This window comes from Mauremys reevesii, linkage group 12 (genome assembly GCF_016161935.1).
Source record: "Mauremys reevesii isolate NIE-2019 linkage group 12, ASM1616193v1, whole genome shotgun sequence".
In the NCBI taxonomy this organism is placed as follows: Eukaryota; Metazoa; Chordata; order Testudines; family Geoemydidae; genus Mauremys; species Mauremys reevesii.
Genome location: NC_052634.1, coordinates 20977489 through 20994896, shown reverse-complemented (window position 1 = coordinate 20994896; position 17408 = coordinate 20977489). Strand labels below are relative to the sequence as shown.

Sequence of the window (17408 nt, the reverse complement as noted above, 5' to 3'; positions counted from 1 at the left end):
TGGTGTTTTCTGGAAGGTCACCAATGCATTGTAGTTTCCTCAGGAAATCAGTGGTGTCACTGAGATAGCTGGGAGTGCTGGTGGCATAGGGTCTGAGTAGAGAGTCCACGTATCCAGACAGTCCTTCAGTGAGAGTTCCAATGCCCGAGATGATGGGGCATCCAGGATTTCCGGGTTTGTGGATTTTGGGCAGTAGATAGAATAGCCCTGGTCGGGGCTCTAAGGGTATGTCTAAGGGATCTACAACCCATCCTGGAGAATGATCCCACACTTTCACAGGCCTTGGGTGGCAGGCCAGTCCTCGCCCACAGACAACCTAGATCATTCTCTTCTTTAAGTTTTGTTTAATGAAGAGGTAGTCCTGGCTAAACTATCAGGCAAGCCTACTAAAGAACTAGAGAAGCAAATGGCTGCTCTATGTCAGAGCCCCAGACATCTAGCAGAAATGATGAGCTGCATGTCATTCTAGGGGGTGCCCCTACAACAACCCCATCCATTGCTTCCCTCCTCCCCCACCCCTCCTGGGCTTCCGTGGCAGTTATCCCCCCATTTGTGTGATGAAGTAATAAAGAGTACATGAATTTGAAACAACACTGACTTTATTGCCTCTGCAAGTAGAGCTCAAAGGCAGGAAGGGGAGGGCAGCCTCCACCTGCTATGATATTCCAGGCAGGACTGAATCGCCATTAGACAAAGCTTAAAGAAGAGAATGACCTGGGAGTCATTCCCATTTTTGCCCAGGCACCCCTGGCCAACCTCACTAAGGCCAACCAGGAGCACTCACGGGACGACGATGACAGATACCAGTCCTCCCATAGCAGCTGCCCTCAGGAAGGGAAAGAAAGGGGATGCTGCTGTGTAGCGCTTCTGCACCGCGTCTGCCAGCAGCATCCAGTAGACATACGGTGACATTGAAGAAAGGCGAGAAACCATTTTTTTCCGTTTGCTTTTGGGGGGGTGAACATATACCCTGAACCACCCGTGACAATATTTTTGACCCTTCAGGCTTTGGGAACTCACCCAAGAATTTTCTTGACTAGCTTCACCTCTGCACCAACTTGCACTTTTCCTGAGCCTGGCTAGCTCAGTTGGTAGAAGCAGCAAAGAGTCTTGTGGCACCTTATAGACTAACAGACGTTTTGATATAAACTCGTAGTGTTGACTGGGCCAGAGAGAGCAGCAGGTTTCCCCTATTGTTTCTTGCTCTTGTTTTCTTGACTAGTTTCTCCTCTGCACCAACTTGCTCTTGTGCTTCATGAGCCTGACTAGCTTAGTTGGTAAAGTATCAGACTTTTAATTTGAGGATCCACAGTTCAAATCCATGGTTAGGTGATAAACTACTCATGAAGATCTTAAACTGTCTTTCTCATGTCCTCTTTGATGTTACTTTTTCTCTGCAGGATTTTCCCTTCCCTCAGAAGGGCCTTTCTCTGTGTGGGTTTGAAGGGGCAACTTCCTGACAGCTCCTCTGTCCTTGCAGCCTGGAGGAATAAAGGCCTCTGGGCATAGAGCATGTTCCTCCCCTGCACACACACACACACACACACACACACACACATACATACACACAGAATGTCCCTAAGGAATTAGAATCACCTGCTGCCTTCACCTGTCCTGCTGGATCCCCAAATGAAGATGCTCTTCAGCCCAAACCCATGTACCCTCTTTTCCCAGTGCCCCTAAATCCCAACCCTCAGCCCCTCCTATGCTCACTGCTTCTCACTCCCAACCAGAGCCTGAACCTCTTCACCCTTCTCCTCTGTCCCATCCCACAGCCCCCTCCTATTCCCAGTGCCCCTCAATCCCCACCCACAGCCCCTCCCATTCCCAGTGCCCCTCAATCCCAACCCACGGCTCCCTCAATCCCTCCAGCAGCAAGTGCTTCAGACCCCCTCAGGAAGATTTTCTTGCAAGGTTTTGTGTAGGAGTCTGCATGTGGATTTTACAGTATGTGGGAAATATGTTGGATTGCTTGCCGAAATGATCATGTTTGGCTGGTGTTGGATTCCCAGTCTCCATGTTACAGGGGCAGGAGAAATAAAGCGTTGTTATCCTTGTTGTGTGAATCGAGGGCAGCACAACTGTGCTTGGCAGACCCTGATTGAGGGACTCACCCTCAATTCAATAGCCTTTGCTAGGCAGGGGACAGGGGTTCCAAAGCCAAGCGGGCTGGAGCCTGGGTCTCAATACTAAAATGTAGGTGTTAGACCAATGTTAGGACAGGGTGGCAGTGGAGGGATGAGTGAGTCCCTAGACAACATAGTGAGTACGGGGCCTTCTTATTTCCCCCTTTTCCACCCAGGATGGCAGGTGAACTCTACAGAGGCACCTCTGGGCTTGCACTGACTAAGGACAACAGCTGTGAGTGGGGTGCAGAGCGGGGTAGGCTCATGTTAAAGGACTTTTGGTTGCTGGACTTACAAACTGTAGGGAGAAAGACACTGCCCAGCTTATTTGGGGGTGGATCTTTCCCTCGTGGTTTATGTTTATGTGTTGGGCTGCTGACATGACTTCTGCTAACCCTGGGCTTACATTGCAGTGTAGACATACCCTGAGAGGGCATCTATACTGTGGTAAAATCCCGCTGGCCCGGCTGGCCTGGATGATCTTATTTGGGCTCCTGGGGCTCATACTGGAGCCCAGGCTCAGAGACCCTCACCCCTCGTGGGGTCTCGGAGGCTGGGCTCAAGCCCAAGTGTCTACACTGTAATTTTATAACCCTGCAGCACAAGCCCCACAAGCCTGAATCAACTGACCCAGGGTTTGAGAATAGTGACTTGGGTGTGTTAATGGCAGTGTAGACATAATGCTAGGCTATGTCCGCACTGCAATGAAACACCCACGGTTGTCCCGTGCCAGTGCAGGCTCCCGGGGCTTGCGCTGCGGGGTGGTAAATTTGCACTGTAGACACCTCGGCTCAGGCTCAATACCAGGCTCTGGGACCCCACAAGGTTGGGAAGGAGTTTAGCAAGCGAAAAAGGTAAAATGGCAGTGGAGTATTACCCTGGACTCAACGGCATTTCTCCATTGGTCTGTCTGCTAATCCAGGATTCTGTCTGGGGGGCAGAAGTACCCGGACAGCTGGGCGGGGGAAGGGGGCACCGAAACATCCGGGATCTTACCTGGGAGGACAGCGGCGCCTGCAGCTCGACATGAGATGGGGGTGGGGGAAGCAGGAGCATTTCCCAGTTCCAGGCTGTCCCCGTCTGGCCAAGGCACAGAGCTCACAAGCAGAGTTTAAAGCTCCAGCTGCCAAACTGCAAAACAAGCTGGGCCCTGTGGCTGGTACCTGTGATCCCAACTCCTGGGGAGGCTGAGGCTGGCGGATCACTTGAGCTCAGGAGTTCTGGGCTGCAGGGGGCTGTGCCGATCAGGTGTCCGCACTAAGTTCAGCATCAATATGGTGATCCTGGGGAAGCTTGGGGTCTCCAGGTTGCCTAAGGAGGGGTGAACTGGCCCAGGTCAGGAAACGGAGCAGGTCAAAACTCCCATGCTGATCAGTAGTGGGATTGCACCTGTGAATAGCCCCTGCAGTGTAGCCTGGGCAAGACAGTGAGACACAGTCTCTTTTTATACAGACACCCCCTGCAGAGCCTGGATGGGGGGATGGGAGCACCCACATGCTGGGGATTCTGATTTGGGGGGAGGGATGCACCCAAGCAACACGGATCTTGAAAAGGGGAACAGAGACACCCACAGATCCCGGATGGGGGCAGGCAGGGGAAACCACACACGGGAGCTAGTTCATGGGGTGGGGGACAGAGACACCCACCGGGGATCCTGGATGGGAGCACCCACATGATGGGGATCTTGAACTGGGAGGAGGCAAGCACCATGTACCAGAGGTTCTGAAGGGGGAACAGGGACACCCACACACCAGGTGTCTTGCAGCAAGAGCTGCGGTCTTCATTTACACAGGGCAGAGATGGGGAATTAACCATGTCCCTTACGGAGCTTGTTCCACTAGATAATTAGCCTCACGGTTAAAAAATGGTAATTTCCAGTTGGCATTTTGTGACATTGACTGCAAACCAATGGGGTTGTGTTCAACCTTTATCTGGTGAATTAAAGAACCCTTTAAAATCAGATATTCCCCCCTCTGGGAATTTTTAAAACTGTGTATTTAAAAACAGTGATTAAATCCCCTCTTAACCTCCAGTCAATGAAATCTATTGCGCTTCTTCAATCTCTCGCTGTAGACAGAAGAGAACAATGCACATTTTCCTTGTTTTTAAAGGCAAAAATCCTGATCTTTCCAAGGGGATCTTCTGCTTCAACTGTCAGTTTGGGGAAGGATTTGGCTTCCTGGGTTATAATCTGCCTGCTGGGTTATAATCTGCAGTCTGTCAGCTAAGCCATAGTACCTGCTATTATTTAAAGTATCATGTTTGCCCACACCTGACTCCCTGCCATCCCCACTGGGGCCTGAACACGCTTTGCTTGTGTTTGGATTCTGCAAAGCAGAGGAGCAGGTGACATTTTCCTTGCAAGCTCTGTGTGTGTGTGTGTGTGTGTGTGTGTGAATCTTTGGCCAGGTCTGCACTACAAAGTTATTTCAGCATCATTATATTGCTCAGGTGTGTGAAGAACACACAACGCTCCCTCGGTCAGCAGCTTTTGGCTGGTGCACACACTGCAATGCCACGTCTGGCGACAAAACTGCCCTGTTTTGGTGACAAAATAAAACCACCTCGACGAGAGGCCTAGAGCTTTTTGCAGCAAACTTAAAGTGACAAATTGTCAGTGTAAATGCTGCTGGTCATTATATCACCATAACTGGTCTCCACCAGTATCCCACAATGCCTGCCGTGAACTCACCTGCCCTGCATTCCTGCTACAGAGTCTGGGCCCCTCCCCTTTCATAGCTCCAGAAAGTTCTGACTGCTGAGCTGTTATCTACACTGGGATTACGTTTATATAACGGCATTGCCAGCCTAGATAATGTAATTACACCAACCTAATTTTGTAGTGTAGACCTGTCCAAAGAATCACACACACACCTTGGGAGCAAAACGTCACCTGCTCCTCTGCTTTACAGAATCCAAACATGAGCAACACTTGTCAGGGCCCAGTGGGGATTGGCAGAAAGTCAGGTGTGGGCAAACATGATACTTTAAATAATAGCAGGTACTATAGCTTAGCTGGTTAAAACCTTTGTTTTGTAAGCAGGAGATCCTCGGTTGAACTCCCAGTAGTACCTTGAGGAGTGGCTTTTGTGGCACCTGGTATTGGCTACTGTCAGAAGACAAGATTCAGAGCTAGATGGATCTATGGTTTAAATTACACTCACAGGCACTGATAATAGAGTTACTGAAAGTTTGGGTGTTAAGAGCTGATAGGTCAGTGGTCCACTCCCCTCAATGTGGTTTTACCATTTCCACTTGCTAAACTCCCTCCCAACCTCTATAAAATTACAGTGCAGACATATGGGCTTGAGCCCAACCTCTGAGGCCCCATGAGGGTTTCTGAACCCAGGCTTCAGCGTGAACACAAATATCTGCACCACAGTTTTTAGCCCCTCAGCTTTAGCTCCATGAGCCCAAGTCAGATGACCCAGGCCAGCCCTGCTGCCATCTTTATCCCAGGAGAGATGGACTCTAAGGGTACGTCTCCATTGCAATGGAAGACCAGGTGTGGCACGCTCTGCTCAAAGCAGCACCTTGAAGCCCCATATTCACCACTCTCATATAATGATAATATGGTTGGTACAAAGTGTGCCTGGTGAGGTATCATTTCAAAAGTCTTGATCTGTTGAACATTAATATCTTGTTGGATTGTGTGTGCTCGCATTGGTTGGGAAGTTATGAAGTTTTGCTCTGTGTGTGTGTTACTGAGATATGTTATGAGGTTGGGAAATGCCCCCCACCGGCCTTTCAGGTGTGACAATGGAGGAGCCAAACTCGCTGCTGGCCCATTGAGGGGATCCACAGTCCCAAGGACTATCCCAGGAACCGTGTACAATGCAGGCTTCTCTGAGATAGCACAGCGACAATGGACACTGCTTGACTCACATTGTAGCAAAGGAGATTCCTAGCAAGTTGGAAGAAACTATAAAAGAGGGGAAGAGACATCATGAATTCGCCTCTCTCCCCCACAACTCAGCAGCTGGAAACACACCTGGAGGACAAAGACTGAACTGATTCAGAAATCAGAAGAGAATAATAACAATAATACTTGCAAACCAAAGTCCCCAAACAGACTAGTATTGGTTTTTCAGCAGAAAATTTTCAGTTTGGGGAATTTTGTTTTCTCAGTCAGACCTTGCCAAGGGAAGCAGGGAGAAAATGTTTGAGTTGACTCCTTCAGAACAGCTCAGCCTAGACACTAGCTCTGGTTCACTGCTCTGGCCTTGCTCGGGTTGAGGGCATTTTAATAATTTGGGGCCGTCCCAGGGTGTTTGTGGGAGATGATGAGGATGTTCCCTTTTGAGATAAAAACTAAGAAATACAGGACTAGAGAATTTTTTTTTTAATCTGGGATTTAGACATTTTATTTAAAGCAAGGGAGTTCTGAGTTTCTGAGAAAGTTTTTGTTTGCAAGAAGTAACATTGTTTGATCTGTCATTGTACCAAAGGGGGAGATGGTTGTCTACAAAGGAGGGGTGAAAACTAAAAGCATTCCAGGAAGATGGGATTCAAACCCATGTGTGCAGAGCACAATGAATTAGCAGCCCATCACCTTAACCACTTGGCCACCTCATCTGAGCTGTCAAGAAAGAGATAGAAGGAGAAATCTAAGGTCAGCAGAGCTAGGGATAATAAGGAGTTTTTAAATATTAAGCGGAAGCAGGGGCTGAATGAGCTCCCCCCTCACATCTAGTGAGGAGCTGGGGGAAAGACTTCAGGAACAGACCGTGTTTGCACAGACACACCTACTCTGCCTAGGTATGCAGCATGATGGGGCCGCTTTCCCAAAATGACCAGTTTTGGCTGGTGGTGGGTTACAAATCACTTTAGGATTGAGTGGCATTAAATGTTATTATCCTTCCTGCATGAGTGAAGGGCAGCAGAACATACTTAGTCAGTCCTGATGGAGGGGTGAGTGAGGAATAGCTTTTATTTGACTGCATAGAAGTGATTGAGAACATCATCCTAAACCAGTGGTCCCCAAACATTTCACACTGTGCCCTCGTATCCATGGATGTGGCACCCTTGAAAACCACGGTTGACAACCGGGGCTGGGAGTGGAGCTGTTGCTTGCTGGGGAAAGAGGGGTGCGGACAGGGTTGAGGGGGTCGAGGCTGGGCTGGGAGTCAGGGGCCCAGGCTGAGGGTGGGGTTGGGGAAGAGCTGGGGCAGAGTGGGGCTGAATGGTGCTCCCTCCATGGGGGCTGAGTGCTGCTGCCCCCATGAATTTGCCTCTGTGTCCCCCTAGGAGTCATGCCCCACATTTTGGGGACCACTGAACCCTACTCGCTAAGCAGGGGCTAGTGATGCTAAAGCCCAGGGAAGGGAGAACAAGTGCGGGAGCCCCAGAACTGGAACCATAACCCCCCACTTCTGTCTGTGGCTCCGCCCCCTTCTACCCACGGCCCCATCCACTGTCATCTCTGTTCCACCACTGGCCCCACCCTGTCACTCCTTTACCCCTGCCCCGCTGCGGCCCCGAGACCAGAGACGCTCTGTGCCCCTGCTGCAGCCCCCGGGCCGTAGCAGGGAGTGGGAGCTCCTCCAGCCCTGGGGCCGACATGGGGGAGACTTTTCCAGGGGGGCCCAATTTGGCCAGGGCACCTAGTTATTGGCCCCACTGTCTCCTTGGCGATGCAAGGTTTGGGGAGGCTGAGCAACCCCTCCCACCCCGAGCCTCCATTATGAGCCGCCCAGGCTACCACTGCTCAGTGTGGGGCCAGTCTCCCTGTGTCTCTGCTGTTCATGCTGGGGAGCCTGGCCGGCCTTAGGGGTGGGGGCCCCGGCAGCCGCCCAGGGCTCCAGGGGGTCAAAGGGCACTGTGTGCCAGTGCAAAGATGCTCACTGCTCTCCCTGCCCCAATGCTCCTCCGTGGCCCCATAGAGGGCTGGGGGGAGTGAGGAGCAACACTATGTGCCCCATGCGTCCTGGTCACTGTCCCCACCTGGGCTGTGCTGGGAGAGGAGCATCAGAAGCTGCTGCTCTCTGCCCTCCCCTGATACAGCCCAGCTGAGGAAAGTGACCTGGATGCAGGGAGCGCAGACGATGTCACTTCTCGCCCTGCCCCTGCAGCCCCTTGGGGTGCCCGGAGGAGCAGCATCCCAGGGAGGAGCAGGCAGCAATGCCAGCTGCTCCATGCACACAGGTCAGTGTCCCCACGTGGGTGCAGGAGGGGGTGCAGGGGTTAGGGGTGAAGGGGGTGCAGGAGCAGGGCAGTGGCTGGTGGCACAGGAGGGGAGTGCAGGAGTTAAGGGCAAAGGGGACACAGTGTAGCGGTTAGGGCACAGGAGGGGGCAGGAGTTAGGGGTGAAGGAGGCACAAGAGTTGGGAGTGCAGGAGCTAGCACTAAAGGGGGAGGGGGATTGCCCAGGGGTGATGGGGAAGTGCCAAAGTACAAGTTTTGCCCAGGGCACCAGTTCCCCTAACGCTGGTCCTTGGTAACATTTCTTGCTGGGAGAGGGAGGGGAGAGAGAAGAGGCGTTTTCTCTCTGTTTCTTTCCTCTCCATTTTCTGCTCCTTCCTTCAATTCCAGAAACCTCCCTTGTGTTTCAGACTGTGCAGTGACGCCCTCCACATGCCAGGACTCTGGTGCCTTTGGAGCAGAAAGATCCCAGGAGCTGAGGGTGAATCCAGGGGTGAGTAGCTGGCAGGAAGGAGCCCTAGCAGCTCTTCTGGGAGCGCAGGGGAGGAATGACTCCCCCTTCTCTAGATTCTCCCCGTGGGGCTCTGGGGAGCAGGGAGGGTTGTGTGATAAATTCCATCCAACTCCCCCTTTGATCCAAGCCGAGGGACGTCTCAGCTCTGCACGATCCCCTTGGCAGCACCAAACAAGGGATGTTTTCCACTGGCGAGGAGACCCCAGCCAGGGACTAAAGGCAGCCCCAGACTTTCCCTCTCTTCCTTCTGGGAAATCAAGTTCAAGTTTTTACAAGGAGCTAAGGAAGCCTCAACCCCGCATCTGAATTAATGTCACATTTCTCACTACCTGACAGAAACAAATGTCATTTCAATCCCACTTGAGTCCACTTCAGTCATTCCTCAGCTCTAGTCCTTCCCCCTCCTGCCTTAGCTTAGGGCATTGCGCCACCCGGTGGGCATTTCATTTCCCTCCTCAGTTTCACACAGAGACACAATTTCCTTTGCACAGATCCATGAACAGCAAAACCTCCCTGTATCTCTTGTCTGAGCCAGGGCATTCGATTCCATTGAAACCTTCTCTCCTGCAATGGCGATGGTCAGACAGAGAGGACGTGACCACCTTCAGCCCTGACAGTGAGATATTCACTCTTCTCTTTCTTCAAGCTGCTGCTATTATTCCATAAAACATGAACCACAGAATAAAAAGCTGAGTTTACTCCAGGGTGAGGAAAGAAAGGAGCCACCAACTCCCTGAAAAATCTCAGTGCCCCAGAGAAAACCTGCCCGTTATTGGAATTACTGATGTGCTGGAGATATGTTGGGAAAAGGGACTGTCTGAATTGCCAAGGCAGGAAATGAACAATCTACAGCAACATCATTAACCACAGACACACTCTAGCCATGCTCCAGCCACTGGGGAAATGGGCAGGAATTCTTGCTGCTCAGCCATGGCCACACGTACAGAGCTGCACAGCAGTGAGTGTGCTGGGGAAGCTGGTCTGAGCAAACCATTGGAAATGACCCTTTAGTGAGAACAGAACCAGAGTGTAGAAAAGCCTCTGTGTTAAGTGATTGTGGCTGAGGGCTTAGGGAGCTGGGCTAGGAAACCAGAGGTGTCTTTCTGTGGCAGTTTGATTCCTGCCAGCTAGGCTCTGTGGTGTCTCCATGGCTGTACTTTCAGTGTCTGATCACCCAGGGAGCCAAGTCTAGATGTGTTCAGAGGCTAAAGACACGTCAACATTTCAAACTCCCCCGCAACATTGCTGCTGCAGCTCAGTAATGGAGATGCTCTATGCCAGGTTTTCTCAAACTTCTTTTCACTGCAACCACCTTCTGCCAAAAAAACTTACTGCATGGCCCTGGAAAGAGGGACCAAGCCCCTCCCACACAGGGCAGGGGGGAGCCAAAGCCTGAGCTCCGCACAAGTGGGGGAAGGGCAAAACCAGAGCTTGAGGGATTCAGCCCTGGGTGGTGGGGCTCAGACTTTTGACTTCAGCCTCAGGCCCCAACAAGTCTAATGCCAGCAGGTTTCCCTAAGCCATTGCTCAATGGGCATCTTACTAGATTGCCAGCTGCCTTTCAACTGCAGTGTGGAGACTGTGTGTGTGGGGGGGAGAGATAACGTGTATGTTGGGGAAGAGTGAGTGTGTTGAGGTAGGTAGGAGTGGATCATTATTATCCCAATTTGAAAGAGGGAGCAGCTAATGCTGAGAAAGGAGAATTTACTTGTTTTAGGTCACACAGGCAGGCAGTGGCAGAGTTGGGAATAGGACCCAAGAGCCCTGATTTTCAAACTAACCATCGGATCTTGAATTTCCTACATTGAATGACCTGAGTAAAGTGCTCTCAGATGAGCTCCACACCAACAACAGTGCACAGTAATTATTCAGCAAGTATTTGAGGAGAACTGCAATGTTAGAGAGAATCATGAACTGCTCAGAGACCATTAATGCAGCGAAGCAGCAAAATTCATCAAACATAGAACTGGTTCTGACTTATTTCCTTGGTCTTCAAAGAGAACAACAAGGACCTGAGTCTCCTCCCTGTCAATAACCCCCTGCTCAGCCAATCAGGGTAGAGACTGAGGACGAGAAGCTGAGGGTTCTCACCAGAGAGCCCAAAGGATGGCCCAGGTCACCGGTGAGGATCACTGCCCGAGCACTATTTCAGACCCACATTTTTGGGTGGATCTCCCACAGTGGGAGCTGCAGAGCACTCCCCCGCAACACACACACACACACACACACACACACACACACACACACACACACACCGCTCCTGCTGTTGGGAGGAGAACAGGTGAAAGGACAAAAGAAGCAAGAGACAAAGAGAAAGGAGGGAGGGAGGAAAAGGTGAAACAAAAAGGACAAACCCTAATGACCACAGTGATTCTAAGGGACAAAATCCCAGGTGCAGAATAAAATTCTGCCTCCTTAAGCTCGTGTTTTCCATGCCTAGAATTCAACTGTCACCAGATGGATCAGACTGAACAGGTTTCAAACCTCAAGGAGGCTCTTACCTTCTAAACAGGGATGGTTGTTTTCTAGTAAAATCAGGAAAAGGGAAGGAGAAAACTCAAAAGAGGTTCCTCCTGGTGCTCATATATGTGAACCCGAATACTCTCAGTCCTCAAAGAGAGACCTGGAAAAGGAGACTTGCTGAAGCAAAGCCACAGGGGTCTCTGAGGTGTCCCTGGCCCCTCACCCCTGTCCTGCCTGGCTGATGTCAGCATCTCTCTGTGAGGTCACCACCTCCCCACCACTTTTGACCAATAGTCTGAGGTCCTGCAAAAGGCCTTTGTGATGTCACTGCCACACCCCTCCCTTGCTGTGCTAATGTCCTGCCCCTGCCCAGGGACTTTGGAGGTTTGAGCTACTCCCTGTGGATCACCCCACTCAAGGAGTGTTCGTTCTAGGCAGCAAGCCGGCTAGACAGTAAAACATCAGCCGCTGCTCCCAATACTACACTCAGTTTTTCAGAAATTTGTCGACTTTATGGCCAGAAGAGACCATTAGAGCATCTAATCTGACCCCCTGCATATCACAGGCCTCCTGTATGACACAATAGCTACTTTTTGGGTAAACACATTCCAGAAAGGCATCTAGTCTTCATTAAATGACATCAGAAGATTGTGAATCCACCACTTTCCTTGGTAGCTTGTTCCTGTGGTGAATCATCTTTGCTGTTGAATATTTGTGCCTTAGTTGTAATATGAATTTGTCTCTTTTCACCGTCCAGCCATTGGGGCTTGTTATGCTTTTCTCTGCTACATTAAAGAGCCCTTTAATAGCCAATCTTTTCTCTCCATTAAGGCCCTTCAACACTTCAATGAAGTCACCTTTCAATCTTCTTTTGATAAGCTAAACAGGTTGAGCTTGTTCAATAGCTCCCTAGAAGGCATTTTTCTCCAGCCATCAGAACATTTACTGGCTCTTTGCTGACCCAGCTCCAATTTCACAACATCTTTTTCAAATGAGGACACCAAAACTGGAGGCAGTATTCCAGTATCAGTCTCACTGATGCCGTGTCATCTCCTGTGATGTTATTGACATAATCTGTAACTGTATAGCTCACCGTTGCGACCACTGTTCTATATTTGCAGCCAATATTATAGAAAGGTTGTCATGTAAGGGGTCTATGGAGAGGTTATGATTGGCTGATTAGAATTATGCTATCTCTGGATGTGTATCATTTTTGTAGTTGACGTTATGAATATTGGCTCTATGCTGCCCGTATTTCAAACTTGTGCTCTGCTTCCGGGGAATACTCCAGCCAGACAAATTGGTGTCAATTCTGCCTAGCCTGCTTGATGGCTCATTAAGGACCATCAGCTATACAACTGGCCCACTGAGAGAAGTCAGATATGCTTTGTGACTCAGCAAGGTATGCAGGGACCTGCCTATGGACAGAACTTTAAAGTTTTTCTATGCCACGTGCTGGATAGAGTGTCCTTGGGACAAAGAAAGCAAAAACCACATGGCAAGAGACTATAAAAGGCTGATGCCTCATCTCCATCTTGTCTTCAATCCTGCTCCATACCTCTGCAGGGACTTTGCTACAAACTGAAGCTCTCTACAAAGGATTGAATGACCCATCCCAGCTGTGGATGGACTCCAGAGACTTGATTTCAACCTGCAGTTTATTCCATCACTGCTACAAGCCGGAACCAAGGACTTTGCCATTACTGGATGTGAAGGGTTCAAATCCATGTGCAGTTTATATAACAACCTGATCTATGGATTGTGCCAGCTCTTTTCCAGAGCCAAAGTCCAGAGTATGGTCAAGGGACCAGAGGCCTAGCAAATAGTGATCAGCTAAGAGAAAGCTGGGGTAAACAGAAAGCCTTGCTTGCTAAGATAGGCCTGGTCAGCAAATTGCCAGGTGTTGGAGCTAAGAAGTAAATAATTGTGTCTTATTCAGAGTTGCAAATTGAGCAAAGAATCCCTTTTCCTTTTCTGTTAATCTCTTCTGTAGAAAGACGTTCTCCCCACAGATCCAATCTTGAGTTTATGAGAAGTAGGCACATGTCAGTATAAGATATGGCATCTTTCCACTTCCCTCCCAAGAGACCAATGCCTTGCCTTTAGACACACAGAAAACAATCTTTATTGCCATATGCTTTCACTGGTTCTTTGCTTTAACCCCTAGGAATGTACCTGTTGGACAATCAAAAGAGTTGCTCCTTTCCTATGGACCTCAAATCAGAATTCAACATAGATATTTTATACTACTCACATTTTATCAAATTATTCATTAAATGTTAACTTGCTAACTTGAGACCATGGGTGGAGACATTATGTAACCTGTTAACCATTGGCTACTGTGCTATCTTGTCTTGGTGCAGAACCTATCCTGGGGTGTGGAACTGCCTACCCCGTCACTTTACCCTGCCCATGGAAAATCTATATATTCTATTGTAATCAATTGACTGACAGTGTCTATGAGCCTAATACGCAAGGTGACACTCCGCCAGCGCTGTGTGTAATAAACTCCTATTCTTGACCTCTACACTGTGTAGATTATGTCCTTCACAGACACCTGCTGAATAAAGAGGAGATTCAGCATGCAGCACCCAGTGGTGCCTGGCTGAATGCGTCTCCTCTCCCCGCAGCTTGGTGATCTTTTGAGGAAATGGAGAAGATTGCCTCTGCCTAGCAGTGGGCCAGTTGTATAGCTGATGGTCCTTAATGAGCCATCAAGCAGGCTAGGCAGAATTGACACCAATTTGTCTGGCTGGAGTATTCCCCGGAAGCAGAGCACAAGTTTTACATTGCTTGCAAAAGAAACAGGTCTTTTTGGTGACAAGTGTTGAAAGGTGCCATTAGACGAATGTGGAGACAAGAAAACATCCCCTAACTGAACTTGCATCTGTGGATGCTGAAGCCACAACACAGAGTGCTAAACGTTATATGACCATGGCTGGTGTCAGAAGAGTCTCTACCAAAGCCTTTTTCCACCAGCAGGGGCCTCTCTGTGCACAGAACTCCTGGTAGTGTGATGGCTGCAGGCAGTGGAGAACTCTATTTTGGCATCTCTTTGTCGATGAACATCTGCAGTGGCTGTTAAAAGGCCTCTGGATAGTGGTCTTTGGGAAGAGCTGGCTGAAGAGCCTTCCTAGTAACCAGGAAATCCTGGCTTGGCCTGACAGTTCTTCCTTGCTGAACCTAATGTCTCTGTTGGCTCCTTTTTTGTATCTCTTTTCATAAAAAGAAAAGACCTGTCAGCAGAATCCTTCTAAGTAATGGTTCAAGACAGAGAGAGCCTTCCTTGTGGCTAAGTCTTGGTGCCATGGGGCATGCCTCACTGCAGTGCCTCCTGTTGGCTGTCCTGGCAATTAGCTCTGGTCCCCTGGTGCGCCTTCATCTAGTGGCGTCTGGCTGCCATCTGTTCTATCATTAGGACCCATGTCGTTCTCAGGACTTCAATGTCCTCTTATGGACACAGCCCTCTGGCTGTGCCCCACTCAGGTCTCTCCCCTCTTCCAGGGGGCAGCCGTCCTCTACCCAGACACTTGCCTCAGTGGCCAGCTGCAGTCCAGGGTGTAGCCACCTGTGTCAGCAGCGACTGAGGCAAAAGGGGTGCACCTCCAACCCCTGCCATCTGTTTCCCTGGACCATTTCCCACAGACCTAGCACCTTCCTCCGCCTTTGTATCAGGGCCTCAGTCTGGCAGTAGTCGGCCAGGAGGTCACTCATGCTCCCCTTACCCACCCAGCACTACTCTGATCATGGTGCCCTTCCTTCAGGGCAGCCAATCCTCTTTCCTCAAATTCCAAGGAGTGACTGACTCTTGCTGTGCTGAGCAGCCCTTTATATATGGGCTGCTCCAGCAAGCCTTCTCCTGATTGGCTCTCCCAATAAGCCCTTTCCTGATAGGCTGGGTTCTGCACAGCCTCTGCAAGGCTGCCTTAATCTTTCTTCTGCTTGTTTGGGGCAGCCACCCCACCACACTTGGAAAGCGGCAAATGAGAAGTCTAGAGCTGAAGGAAAGGTTACCATGACTCAGAACTGAGCCGAGGTTGCTGCGACTGAAACACAGATCACTAACCACTATATGATCACAGTGACTGGTGGGAGAAGCACATGTTAGAAGCCCTCTGTCAACTCAGCTGTGGCTTGCTGTGCACGGAGAGCCAGACACCTCAAGGTCTGCAAGTCTTGAGGGAAATGGGGAACGTCTGTACTTTGGAATTTGCAGGTGTTATCCTGAACCATCAAATGGAACAGTTGTATACCCTTTTGCAAGGCAGGCACCATGGCTTAGTTGGCTAAAGCACCTGTCTAGTAAACAGGAGATCCTAGGTTCAACTCCCAGTGGTGCCTTGTTGCATGGCTTTTGTCTCCTCTGCTCACATTTTCCTGTGTCTTTCTAGGAAACAGAAGAGACCTCCCTTGGTATCCAAGTAATTGCTTGCTAAGGAAAAGGCTTCTTTGGAGAGAAGCATTGGAAAGAATCAAATCACAAGCCTGGAGTTGATGAAAAGGCTGCTGTGACGCATTGGCATGGCGGTTGCTTCGACTGCAATTGCTGCAACACAAGAGCCTGTGCCACACGTCATTGTGATTTGCTGGGGATGTCCACACACAGAGGTCATGTCACCTTCCTTTTGATTGTCAGTGATGAGAAATGGAGGAGCTGGGAGAAAAGTCCCAGAGAGCAGCACTGTGGCTAAGCTGGGCCAGGCACCTGCCAGGTAAAGTGGAGGTTAGGGATGCAGCACCCAGTGGTGCCTTGCCAAATGTGTCTGCTCTTCCCACCTTTTGGTCAATCTTTGGAGGAAGCAGAGAAGATGCCTTTGCCTTGCAGTGCAGATGCTTCCAAAAGAAACCAGTCATTTTTTCTGAAAGTGTCGGAAGGAGGCACCTAAGATATGTTATGAGGTGGGGAAATGCCCCCCACCAGACTTTCAGGTGCGACAAGGGAGGAGCCGGACTTGCTGCTGGCCCATTGAAGGGATTCACACTCCCAAGGACCATCCCAGGAACCGTGTACAATGCAGACTTCTCTGAGATAGCACAGCGACAATGGACACTGCTTGACTCACATCACAGCAAAGGAGCTTCCTAGCAAGTTGGAAGACACTATGAAAGGGGGGTAGAGACATTATGAATTGGCCTCTCTCCCCCACAACTCAATATCTGTAAACACATCCGGAGGACAAACACTGAACTGAGATAAATCAGAAGAGAATAATAATAATAATAATAATAATACATTCATATCAAAGTCCCCAACCAGACTAGTATTGGTGTTTCAGCAGAAAATTTTCAGTTTGGGGAATTTTGTTTTCTCAGTCAGACCTTGCCAAGGGAAGCAGGGAGAAAATGTTTGAGTTGCCTTCTTCAGAACAGCTTGGCCTAGACACTAGCTCTGGTTCACTGTTCTGGCCTTGCTCAGGATGGGGGTATTTTAATTATTTCAGCAGGTCCCAGGGTGTTTGGGGGAGATGATGAGGATGTTACCTTTTGAGATAAAAACTAAGAAATACAGGACTAGAGAATTCTTTTTTTTTAAGAAATCTGGGATTTAGACATGTAATTTAAAGCAAGGGAGTTCTGAGTTCCTGAGAAGGTTTTTGTTTGCAAGAAGCAACATTGTTGGGTCTGTTATTGTACCAATGGGGGAGATGGTTGTCTATAAAGGAGGGATGAAGACTAAATGTGTCCGATAAGGATGGGATTCCAACCCATGCGTGCAGAGCACAATGGATTAGCAGTCCATCACCTTAACCACTCGGCCACCTCATCAGAACTGTTGAAAGATGAACAGGAGGAGAAATCTAAGGCCAGCAGAGATAGGGACAATAAGGAGTTTTGAAACACTAAGTGGACGCAGGGGCTGAATGAGCTCCCCCCTCACATCTAGTGAGGAGCTGGGGGAAAGACTTCAGGAACAGACCGTGTTTGCATAGACACACCTACTCTGCCTAGCTATGCAGCATGATGGGGCCACTTTCCCAAAATGACCAGTTTTGGCTGGTGGCGGGCTACAAATCACTTTAGGATTAAGTGGAATGAAATGTTATTATCCTTCCTGCATGAGTGAAGGGCAGCAGAACATACCTAGTCCGTCCTGATGGGGGGGGTGGGTTGGTGACGAATAGCTTTTATTGGACTGCATAGAAGCAATTGAGGACCGACTTTTC

General features: G+C 49.6%; 1 protein-coding gene and 2 non-coding genes across 3 annotated transcripts in view; 2 read left to right on the top strand and 1 right to left on the bottom strand.

The window, feature by feature from the left end:
* Positions 1-17408, top strand: part of LOC120375921 (zinc finger protein 850-like) — a gene marked incomplete at both ends in the record, with an annotated part of 362646 nt that overhangs the window by 122205 nt on the left and 223033 nt on the right. Inside the window, one exon of the mRNA XM_039496944.1 lies at positions 3976-3982. Coding sequence (XP_039352878.1) covers positions 3976-3982 — 7 coding nt within the window. The remainder of the gene's footprint in view (positions 1-3975; positions 3983-17408) is intronic.
* Positions 15512-15585, top strand: TRNAT-AGU. Its single transcript has one exon. It is a non-coding gene; the product is annotated as a tRNA-Thr (tRNA).
* TRNAS-GCU lies at positions 16929-17010 on the bottom strand. Its single transcript has one exon. It is a non-coding gene; the product is annotated as a tRNA-Ser (tRNA).